Source organism: Euleptes europaea, chromosome 10, assembly GCF_029931775.1.
Source record: "Euleptes europaea isolate rEulEur1 chromosome 10, rEulEur1.hap1, whole genome shotgun sequence".
NCBI lineage: Eukaryota > Metazoa > Chordata > Lepidosauria > Squamata > Sphaerodactylidae > Euleptes > Euleptes europaea.
The window spans coordinates 40296040-40308528 of record NC_079321.1 but is presented as its reverse complement, the minus strand read 5'-3'; the positions used below and the strand labels follow the sequence as shown (position 1 = coordinate 40308528).

General features: G+C 42.9%; 1 protein-coding gene across 1 annotated transcript in view; it reads left to right on the top strand.

Annotated features, from left to right (window-relative positions):
• The window catches only part of DST (dystonin), a 389172-nt gene that overhangs the window by 328970 nt on the left and 47713 nt on the right, over window positions 1-12489 (top strand). Inside the window, exons 72-76 of the mRNA XM_056856095.1 lie at window positions 1830-1931; window positions 4391-4564; window positions 6528-6683; window positions 9807-10004; window positions 11169-11297. Of these exons, the coding sequence (XP_056712073.1) occupies window positions 1830-1931; window positions 4391-4564; window positions 6528-6683; window positions 9807-10004; window positions 11169-11297 (759 nt within the window). The remainder of the gene's footprint in view (window positions 1-1829; window positions 1932-4390; window positions 4565-6527; window positions 6684-9806; window positions 10005-11168; window positions 11298-12489) is intronic.

Here is a 12489-nt window from a genome sequence, read left to right as displayed (position 1 = left end):
AGGTCTGTGCCTCCCAGCTGGGAGGCACAAATCTGTTCCACCCCCCCTTTAAACAGGTCTGTGCCTCCCAGCTGGGAGGCGCAGATCTGTTTAAAGCCCCTCCCCCCCCCGCCTTCAGGGAAGCCCCCTGAAGGCACGCGAGGTGGGGTGGGGAAACAGAGATCTGTTTAAAGGGCCCCCCGTGCGCCTTCAGGGAAGCCCTGTGAAGGCGCGCTGGGGCCCTTTAAACAGATCTGCGCCTAACAGCTGTTAGGCACAGCTGTTAGGGGCTTCCCTGAAGGCCCGCGGGGGGCCAAATTTTCCCCCGAACTCCGGATCTCGCCTGAATTTCAGGGATCCGAAGCGGGGCAGTTCGGACTTCAGCACGGCCCGAATTTAAAAAGGCCGAATTTTGCCGAAGCCGAACTGTACCGAATTTTTTTTTCAACAGCCCTACTTGGCAATGGCTCTGCGCTAGTATGCTTACTCTTAAATGGAATACCTACAGCTGAGTTGGAGTTGAAGGGTGATTCAGCTGTTCAGGTCTACTGATGCATAATCCGTGATAGTTCACACATCATTAATCAGTGAAGTGGCCTTTGCTGTCCACTTTCTTGAATGTCCTGAAAATCTATTTTCCTCTCCTCCTCTTTCAGTCATCTTAATGCACTTGGAAGAATGACGGATTTGCTTGGCACTGTCTTTCACATAGAAATGGCACAGACAGTACCTGTTGCAATTCTTTGCCTGCCATTGGGTTGGATCCAGTGACCCATGGACACAAGGATCACAGATATTTTGCCCAGTTGATTCTTGGAACTGTTAACCCTACGTGGATTTACAGCCGCATGGGTCGGAGTATGCAAAGATTGTGCTAAGGAGGGGAAAGGAAGTAATAATGCCCTCTCCTCCTCCTCCTGTCAGCATCTCTGCTGAGAGAAGAGGAGGAAGAGAAATTGCATCCCATTCCCCTCCACACTTCAGCACCCTCCCCAGACCTGCTTCATTATTTCTGTGACCTTGGAAGTCAACTTTCCCATGGTTGGAAAAGACTGCAGAGGGAGGGGGGAAGTGAGGGAAATGTCCACATCCGTCAATGAAGAAGAAGAAGAGGAGGAGGAGTTGGTTTTTATATGCCAACTTTCTCTACCACTTAAGGAAGGATCAAACCGGCTTACAATCACCTTCCCCTCCCCACAACAGACACCCCGTGAGGTAGGTGAGGCTGAGAGAGTGTGACTAGCCCAAGCTGGCTTCATGTGGAGGAGTGGGGAAACCAACCCAGGTCACCAGATTAGCCTCCACTGCTCATGTGGAGGAGCGGGGAATCAAACCTTGTTCACCGCTCCAAACCACCGCTCGTAACCATTACACTGTGCTGGTTCTCACTTACTTACACTGACAGATCACTGAATCCAACCCATTGTTCATTCCCCCCCCTCTGTTCTCATGTATATATCTGCTAACTTCATGCAGCTGATAAAGTCAGCTGTGTTCCATGAACCCTTTTAGGCTTTTAAGGTGCCATGATGTTTTTTTGTTTTGCTGACTCACATGGCGTGGGTTTGTTTAGAGATAAAAAGCAACTGCCCCCACACACCATCAGAATAGATAAATGAAGGGGTCAAATCAAATGTAAACTTCTTGTTTCTTTGTAACAGTTGTAATTAAATAGACCTGCAGTACAGTCCTAAGCAGAATTATACCTCTCTAAGCCCACTGAAGTCAATGTGACACTTTCCTAGCTTTATTAAAATTATTGTATCAAGCATCATGCCAATACTTCTTCAGTATTATTTTCCCTACTATTAAACAAAAATGTTATTTTGATTTAATATTTTATTTTACAGGCTTTATTTGACTGGGTGGATATTGCTGGCAGTAAATTATCTTCAATGTCACCAGTTGGAACTGAAATAGAAACCGTGAAACAGCAAACAGAAGAACTAAAGGTATAAAATATTAACCTTTTCGTGTTATTTAATCTTTCTGTGAGGGTTGGCATTTAGAACTACTTTTCACTCATCCTGCAGCTAAATGTAAGTCATTTTTGTATGCGCTTTTCATTTTGAAACAGCTCTTTTAAGTCTGAAAACAATGACATAAATTTCCCCCTTTAAAAATATAATATAAGCTCCATTTTCCCCACTGCATCAATTCCTTTTACGATATGACTTCCCTTTCAGAATATGTATAAATTCCTGCCAAGTCCATCATTCCTGTTACCGTGGATTATTCCTTAACATTCAACAATTGCTTCATTTCCACAAGAGCCTGCGAGGCTATGCAACAAAAATCCCCAGCCAACCTGAAAAGCAAATTTGGAATGGAAATATGACTCATTCAGTTCATAATACCTGGATACGTCTGTGTGTTTTACACAGGAAGCAGAGATGGTATAGGATATCCTGTTGTAGGGCACAGGATTAGACTAAATGACCCACTTAAGCTCTATTCTTATATACAAAGAACAAGGAAGACAAAATATAAAAATAAGTAGGAAAGCCCTGTCTTTCAACAGCGGTTCACAATTGAAATAGGAATGGGTGCCCTCATTGGTTGTGCAGGAAGGAATGTAATGAATTTGGCCACAGGAGAAAGGCTTCAAAAAGTGTAGTGGTGGTTGGGTGCATGTTTATCTGCTCGTTCCTGGATTCTCATGAGGGTAAACAGAAGTGTTTGTCCCTCTCCCTTAGGTCTTCAACAAGCTTCCAAGCCTGCAAGTGGATTTTTTGCTCTCCCCCCCCCCCCCCAATGTACCCTTACTGGATACCACACCTGTTATTGATCTGGGTCCATATTCCTGCAGATTTAATAGTCTGCTGAAGAAGTGTTTGGGGAGGGGCTGTGGCTCAGTGGAAGAGCCTCTGCTTTGCATCCAGAAGGTTGCAGGTTCAGTTCCAGGCACCTCCCGTTTAAAAGGCAGTAGGTGATATGAAAGACCTCTACCCAAGACCCTGGAGAGCTGCTGCCAATCAGGTAGACCAGGGGTGGGGAACGTCAGGCCCTGGGGCCATTTAAAGCCCGCGAAATCATTTGGTCTGGCCCTTCGTGGGTCCTGGCAGATCTCTAGATCAGAAGGATCTAAGACTGGCAATCCACCCCCTCCTGTGGACAGGAATAGCCTCTATTCAAGACGGATGTGAGTTTGTTTCATTGAGAAAAGGAACCTTTCCCCCCCCCCTTGCAGAAAAGAGTCGTTAGCTATGGAGCTGCTAGGATCGCCCAAGAAACTGTGTTAACCGTTTCCCACCTGGGCCATGGAGAAACACATTCCCTCTGTACTACAAGAGGGCTGGGGGCAGAAGTGGCGACAATGGAGGGGTTAAAGGGGGCAGGGCCAGAATGCGCGGGGGGGGGGAATGGGTTCTTAGCCAGTGTGTCCTCATTTCATCCCTGCATGTGGAGGTAGCAGGAGCCGGCTGTAGAATCCGGCCCCGACCATGCGGAGCAGGAGAAACTGGCGTGCTGCTGGACTGTGCAACAGACCATCCTGTGCCACCAGGTGGGCGAGTGCGCCACTGGTTGGATGCCTGCCTGCTTGCCCGCACCCGGGGGAGGGGTCATCTGGGATAGCTGCCTGCTTGGGACTTGGTCGGCTAATTTTTAAGTTGATAATTTTATATGGCCCGTGACTGATGCTATAAATATCCAAATGGCCCTTGGCGGAAAAAAGGTTCCTCACCCCTGAAGTAGACAGTACTGACCTTGATGGACCAATGGTCTGATTCATAATAAGGCAGTTTTGTGTGTGTTTGAGTGTTTTTATTTCTTCAATACAATATATTACATTATATCATCTACTATCATTAGAAATTCCTAAAAGTAAATAAACCCCAACTTGTCTTCTTCGCAACCAGCATCAATATCGTAGTAAAAACTGGCCGGTTGGCATCTCCTTTCCTTACCTGTGTGCTAATTTACCAAATTATGAAAGGACAAATGAGAAGCCCACAAGATTTATGGTTGGATCCCAGCCACCCTCTAGGCCACCCTCTTGCCAGTCAGCCCACCCACTTGCAATGTCACCCACTTTTCCACCTGTCTGGTATATGCAGCAGCAGCTTCCATTCCCTTTTGTTCCCTCAAAATGGCAGCAAAGATCTTGAGATATAGTTTTTTAAATCTCAGTTTTCTACCCATAACTAAAAAAATTATTTTTAGTTTTTTGGATTTTTGTACAAACCTGGGCGCTGACCCAGGTTTGTACAAGCACCCCCCAACTCTTGACTTGAAGCCAGTTTGGATGCAAGAATGATTTATGGCTGTAATTTCAATTCAGGAAAAAAAGGATTGCTCCATTATCAAAAGTCTGGGGTACAGTGTGACCTATTTGACTGTACAGTAATTAGAGGAGGACATCCTGTGAAATATTCACCTTTGTGACCTCTGTGACTCTCTGTTTCAACAGCAATTTAAGACAGAAGCTTATCAGCAACAGATAGAAATGGAACGACTGAACCATCAAGTAGAGTTGTTGCTGAAAAAGGTGACCGAAGACAGCGACAAGCACACTGTACAAGAGCCCTTATCTGAACTCAAGTTGTTATGGGAAACTCTGGAGACCAAAATTGTTAGCCGCCAGGTAAATGAAAACGTCAATAAATCATACCACAAGCTAAGAACTATACAAATAACTAAAAACAATAATCGTACATCGTTTCCGTCTTGGTCATCTTCCAACAGAGCAAGACTTTCTTCAATAAAGACTCTTCTTCATCCAAGGAAGCCTTCCCCTGTCAGAAAAAAATGTTATTTTTCATTAGAGAAAGTCTTTTTCCCTTAAAGCACTGGTTCCCAACCAGGGGTCCATGGACCCCCAGGGGTCCGCGAGAACTAAATTAAGGTCCGCGAAACAAAGTTATAAACCCATAATAAATTAATATTTTCAATTTAAAGTTCTTTATTATAAAAATATATACTCAAATATTATTCTAAGTTTAATGTTTAACTAACAGTTATGATTAAAGTTTATTTTCAAATTATCAGAATTTTTATTTTGAACCTTGGGGTCCCTGCACCGAACAAAAAAGTCCTAGTGGTCCCTGGTCAAAAAAAAGGTTGGGAACCACTGCCTTAAAGGAAGACATAGCAGAGATGAGTCATTGGTTCTAACTTAGCAGAAGGGAGTCATATGATTCAGCAAGTAATATCTAAGGCATGAGAAGTTCTGTGCTGGTCAGGCCCCATCTGGACGACTGTGTCCAGTTCTGGTTGCCACATTTTTAGAAAGATGTAGAGAAATTGAAACAGGTTCAAAGGAAGGAAACCAAGATGGTCATGTTTATCCCGGGGAAGACAAGGGGGAGAATGGATTGTCTGCTTCAGAAACCCAAAGAGCTGTCACGTTGCATGGACTTGTTCTCTTGCTGCTCCACAGAGCAAGTTTAGATCTAATGAGATTAAGTTACAGTTGAACATTAGCGTAAATTTCCTAATGGTAAGAACAGTTTATCAATGGAACCAGTTACCTGTAGTGTTGGTGGGCTGCCCCTTGCTGGAAGATGCAAGCAGAGGTTAGGCAGCCATCTGTTGGGAATTCTCTAGTTCGGATTTCATTTACTGAACTAGACTAGAATGTCTGTAAGGCCCCTTCTAATTGTTATTCTGTGAAAGGATAACTTGAAATGAAAGTGAGCAAATGTAATCCATGTAGTAAGAACCAAACTACACATGACTGCCCATGGACAATTCTGCTGTTTTAAAATGCTGAATAGCAACTATGTCCCTCCTTCCTGTATCAGTGCCATGGTACAGGGTAGAGAGGTTTAATCCTGCCCACACCACTGATTCAGATCCAGCAGATTGGTTCCATGAACGGAAGGATTTCCTTACACCAGGTGTTTCCCTCGGTCCACTACAACTCCATATACCACCCAAAATGCTGTCCTGGGGTGGGGTGGGGGGTGTCTTTATCTCCCAGAAGAAGCATGGGGGGCATTTGGGGCTTCACTGGGAGAGGCAAGATGAGAAAGTTACACTCATTACTCAAACAGAAATCCTTTAGCCTACAGAAATGCTTTGCTGAACCCTAGCCCATCTTTTCTGCCTCGTTTGGGTCACCAGTGGAAAAACTTGAAACTATCATTCAGTTGACTTTATATTTTCCCTTGCAGTGTAAATAGCATCCCTGGGTCAGATGATTTAAAATGTGAAAAAGGCATGAATGATGAAGGTTTAAAAGGAAACACTTCTGCTTCTCCACACTATGGCCTGGATCTAAAATCTACACCGACACGCCCCATGCTAGTTGCTGTACGTGTTCAGGGATCTCTCCTCACCACATCTCCATTTACCACTAGGCTTCATTTCTGTTGGGGCATGAAGACCAAGAGGTTAAGGTACTAAAAAGAGGAGGGAAATGGTTAGAAGAAAAACAGAAAAGGCCATAGGGAGGCATATTCCAAGCCATATGTTTAAGGATCATGTTTTGAGGTGTTTGACACAGAGGCAGCAGCAGAGGCCAGAAGTTTCTTTGAGTGAAACAAATTTTGAAGCCTCTTGGAACTTTTACATCATATAACTATATAATTATTATTTTTTTACAGCATAAGCTGGAGGGTGCTTTATTAGCTCTGGGACAGTTCCAGCATGCCCTGGATGAGTTGCTGACATGGCTGACACATACCGAAGATCTGCTGAATGAACAGAAACCTGTGGGTGGTGACCCCAAGGCTATTGAAATCGAACTGGCCAAACATCACGTATGTACCTGAGCAGTCTGGGGTTTATCTATTTAGACTTATTTTGGTCTTGATGTTTACCATGTAATCTGAAAATGCTTAGTTTTAAGGACACAGACTGGAAGCAGTGTGCATTTAAGATACTTGATAGTCAAAGCCAAGATACTACTATTTCCTTCCTTCCTTTAAATTCTTCAATCCTGAATGGCTCAGACACTCCCATTGATTTAAAAAAAAATGTCTTGGCAAAGCAGAGCTCCAATATCTCAGCATAATAAATTAACTGAAGGTATAGAAAGAGTTCAGCAAACACATGCTGTTACGTATTTCCTGCTCATTCAGTCTTCCATGTGAGAGGGAAAGAGAGAGAGAGAGAGAGAGAGAGAGAGAGAGAGAGAGAGAGAGAGAGAGAGAGAGAGAGAGATCACAAAGTAGAACTTCCACTTTGATCATCCCAAACATCAGTAAGTTGGCAAGCACAAGTCATCGTCATAAAATATCATAGTTGGAAAGGAAAGGAAATGTCACATCTGTTTCTGCAATAGAACTTGCACTTTTTCAGATTGGTAAAAATTAAATTTTAAACAATGAAAAATATTAAAGCTTTCCCCCATGCTTGAACTGTAACAGAAGCCCAGGAGTGTGCCATGATGGAAATACTATTGAGAGATTGTGTTCATTCATTCTCTCTCTCTCTCTCTCTCTCTCTCTCTCTCTCTCTTTCTGTCTCTCTCACAGACAGACAGACAGACAGACACTTGCACACACCTGCTTACTAAGTAGTTTTCTAAGTGGCTTACAACATATTTCAAAAAATACAGTATAAAATAGTGCTGCCTAAGAACAAGGACAATCCCAGTAGATTAAAACAGAAGTAGTCAGAGATCAGAATTTAAATACTACCAAATACCAAGGTGATTGACAGAGTTTTAACCTGGCCCTTAAAGATGCATCAGAGTATGCACCAGGCAGATGGGTATAAAAAGGAAGTTCCACAAATGAGGTGATACCCAGAGAAGGCTCAGCTTCTGATGGACACCCACTTCCCTTTGTAAAACCGGGGGATTTGAGGCCAAACTAGATGAGATGGGAACTCCTTTAAACTGCACTGCAGGAGGCCAGGTTTGGGTCAGGGCTGCCACAGTGCAGGGGTAGGAGGGGATCCTGTCTTCCCCCATGCCATTTTTCCAATCTGATGCAGCACCAGATTTTTTGCTAGCATGGCCCCTCCTGGCACCAATTCAGGTTGGAAAAATGGTGTGGGGAGAAAGTCAGGATCCCCTCCTCCCCCGTGCCACCGCTGTCCCAACCAGAATTGGTCCCCGGTGGTGCAGTTTAAAGGTAATTTCCTGGATGAGAGCTCTTTCAATCAATCAATCATTCTCAGCTAGTTCAAACCCTAGAGCCAAGTCTTCAGTGACGATCCTAACAACCTTTGCAAGCTGTTGCAGTTGGCGTCAGGAACTCCCATCATCTACAGCACAGTAGGCATGAGGAGAGGGGGAGAAGGTGGTGCAACTTTCCCCATAGAAACCAGTGGGAACAAAAATGAATCTAATAATGAAAATAAACGTGCACAAATTAATATAATGCAAATAAAACATTTAAAACAAATATGAAAAGGTGGGGAGAATTCACGTATCTTGTCTGGATTATATTATCTAGCCCGTTACTGACTCCAGATGCTCTATACTGATGACATACAGTCACCCCTTCTGTATATGCATCATTCCCACAAAGTGAGATGCTAAACTGAGTGCAGTTTTGTTTCTAGAAAGAGGAGGGCTGATCACCATGTGGTCAGTTTTGTCTCTGTACAATGCTTGCAGGGAAGAGGGGACCATGCTGTCCCAGAGATGCAGTCTAGTTCTTGGGGGCAAAACTGGTGGTGACTTTGGGTGCTGAAAAATGTGTTTCTGCAGTGCCCAAAATCCCTGCCAAGAATCGGCTGCTGTGTCTATAAAATTCCCAGTTTGTGTGAGATACTTTCTGCAATAATTTCTCCCTGGGGATATGGGGTTGGATCCAGACTAAATTTTCCAATGGCAGAATGGAATTTCCTGCCTCTTCCTCCCACTGTACCTGCTGATCTCCAGAAAATGCTGCTCTTGGGTGACGGGATCTGGAGGAGGGGACTGCAGTGAAAAAGAGAAAGCTGTGGAAACTACCAGTTTAGTCTGGATCCAACCCATTGTGTGGAAACACTGACCATATTAGCTGGCCTACAGAGTAGAGTTTCTGTTTTCATTTATATTAACGCATATGTGAACAATGTTTGAACTGTGATTGAGTAATCTTTTACTTTACCTGAAGCTGTTTCTTTACTTCTGTTAAATTTTGAGGGGTTTGGTGGTGGGGGTCATGGGAATTAGGCTCCTGGAGATGATTCATTTCCAGCCCAAAAGCCCGCTGTAGATGTCGTTCACTGTCCATCCCCTTGAGATCACCTAGAGAAAGGATGGTCACAACCACTCTGTGAAGCAGTCCCATTGCTGGCTTCCATTCTCTGTCTCACCCCTATGTCAACCACTGCTATAACGTTCTAACAAAGTAATATGCGTTGATGGGGTGTGAACAAATAGGAAAGTAAAAAGTAGAGTTGTTACCAAATTTCAAGATAACTCTGACTCAGTCTGAAAATTTAATTCCTTAAAATTGTTTTCTCATGCTTGGAACATAATAGCAGTTGTCTTCTTTCCAAATTGTATAGAAATATTGACATTAAAATAGCCATTCATTTTGTGTTAATTGCATGTACAGTACAGTGATAGTATATAGCATATCAGTGTTTTTTTTTTTTTTTTTTTTTTTAAAGCTATAAAAATGGGACTCCCCCAGTAGGTGGGACAAAAATGGTCTTCTTGAACACGTTTGAAGCTAACAATATATTTTTGTAAGTCCCTAGTAAACAGTGGCCTAATTAGACTACTGGGTATTTTACAAATTCAACACATCAAAAACATGTCACAATTTTACAGTAATAACCTGATGTTATATAGTCTTTATGGTAGAACTTTCATTCCCCTAGGCATGCATGTACTAGTTCTGAATACTGTCAGTAATGTTGCACAAAAATGCAACTCATGGCAACCAAATGAAATTGGCGATATATATAAACAAGGCATAACATGTTTTTAATTGCAGGTGCTGCAAAATGATGTCGTAGCTCACCAGACCACTGTAGAAACAGTTAAGAAAGCAGGGAATGATCTGATTCAGTCAAGTGCTGTTGAAGAAGCAAGCAATCTACAGAGCAAGTTGGAACTCCTCAATCAACGTTGGCAAAATGTCTGGGAGAAAACAGAAAAAAGGAAACAGCAGCTGGACAGTGCTTTGATCCAGGTATGTAGGAGAAATTGAACAATAATAAAAGACCTACTTGTATTGATTAAATACATTATGATGTGACCCAGACAACATTAAATGCTTCAAAGCCTGACTGATTCCGGTGAGCGACTGCTGAGCTTACACTCATGTGTTGGACTCAGAAATACTTAGCTTAGGCTGTATTGTGTCCAGGCAGCCCATTCCTGACAGGGAGGGCAGTTAGGCAGCGGCTGGGAGCAGTGCAGCCACACCGCCTCCACAGAGGCTTCCTGGCCATTGAAAATAAAATAAAAGGAACTTAAAATATAAAAGAAAGAAAATGTGTTACTGCAAACAGCAAGGCTATGACACCAAAAAAGGTATCATAGCTACCACACTGCAGGAGGGGATGTTCCCAGGGCGAAAGGGGTTAGGAAGCTGCCTAAAGGCTGCTCTGCTCCCAGGAATGACCCAGGAATACCTACCACAACGCCAGCATGGCCACTGGGAGGCTGCCAGGAGGCAGCGCTTGCACTCGAGCTCCAAGCTGCGGCATGGCGTCCCAGCGCCAGCATGGATGCCACCCGTGATGGCATGAGTGCCCCTTATCACTGATTAATTGGGCACTTATGCTGACTCGGGGTCACGCTGGCTTCTAAGGAGCTTTGCCCCCTCTTCAGGATTGCAGCCTTTGTGTATTACAATAGTGTGAAGTATCAAGCTATAGAGCTTAAATATTGCAGAGTGTCTTGAACTGTGTAGATTCCTGTTTGTACAGCAACGAGTTGAACTGTGCTGAATTACACTGTACTTCTTTTCAGCAATTTTTAATTGTATGGGTTAATTTTTTGGGGGGTTTGGTATTCCCAAGTGCTGAATTGGGTCTTGATCCAGTCACAGTTGCAAACTGAGATTGAAAATATATAAACCTCTTTTTCCATTATAAGTTCTGTAGTTATAATGCTTGTGAGAGTTCTACCTGTCTGTTTCTTAGTATTCAATAATGTTCCATTGTATGTACAATAATTTTCCATAGAACCCCAGGGAGTATGTTTGGTTTATTTCATTTTCTTTTTAGTTATTTTTTAATTGTTATTGTTAAAGTCTGATTAAATGCGCCCAAGTTCAGTTGCCTCTTAGCTGATGAGGCAATTTTGAGAACTGAAGTATGTTTCAAGGTGCTGTGATGTATCGCTTTAGGCACAAGGTTACCATGGTGAAGTTGAAGATCTGCAGCAATGGCTGACTGAAACGGAGCGTCAGCTTTTGGCATCGAAACCTGTTGGTGGTTTACCAGAAACTGCAAGAGAGCAGCTTAATACGCATATGGTAAGGGTCTTACTATTTGCAGATGGTCCCAATTTGGATGCAAAATCTTTGTGGCTATTTGTTGTAAAATGCTGGCAAGCTTTACACAGTAAAATGTCTGTAACATCGTTAAATGAGGGAACTCCTTTGTAAATTGCCAGGCTACAAAGCCGATTGAGTAGTTCATAAGTATTGCTGAGCAGTCCTCAGCATTGTTTCACTTAGAGGGAAATTTGCTGTGTAATTTGCATTCTTTTTATCCCTCCTTCTTACCCCAAATGATCTTTATTTTACCTAGGGCTTCCAAGTAGGGAAGTTGTTTGTTGTGTACTTTAGCTTCTATATCAACAAAATTATTTTATTTTAATAAGAAAAGATAGCCCAGAATGAGTACCCTTTCCCCATTGTCCTAGTTTTATTTTTCATGACTCATTGTATAGTCCACAATTCTAAACATTAAAGCCATTAGCCACTACTGTATGACCAAATATGCCCAAGGGCATATTGAGCCATCTCCCCTGCTAAACCATAAACTTTTTTTTAACATAATGATGAAGAAATTTTTAACATAATGATGGAAGGAAGGGGAATTGATCCAGTGAATAACGCTGTCTTCATGGAAATGGCTCTTGCACACCTCTTGGTTGTAGACTGCAGTCTTCGGCCATTTATGCATGGGTTTTTTTTTGCCTTGGATACACCATTCTCTAGATGCATGTTTTTCCAATCTGAATTCTCAAAACTCTGCATGGGGGTTTATTTTTGAGTTTTGAGAATTCAAATGGGAAATTTTGCATCTAGAGAGCGGTGAATCCAAGGCAAACCTCCCATGCATAAATGGCCTTAGGATCTAGAATTTCACAATGACTCATTAGCCCATGCCCTTTTGGAATGCCGCTTTTACGAGGAACTTCGATCGCACTATATTTCCCCCCTTTTAATATACAAATCCAATGCCTCTGTGACTGACATAATGCCTTTTTTACTAAGCGATAGGGACCCCAAGGCTACATTGTCAGTGGCAAGATTTGTTTCAGTCCTTATATCCCTCCAACACTAGATATATGCTGCTCAAGATCAATTGATCAAGGAGCTTCTAAGGGATAAAAAGGAAAGGAAAGGAAAGAATTTCACAATAGGGCTTGCTTGATGGAAGGTAGCATGGTCTAAGATGTGGCTCATTAGGCTTATGCAACCATAGAGGATGGTGAAT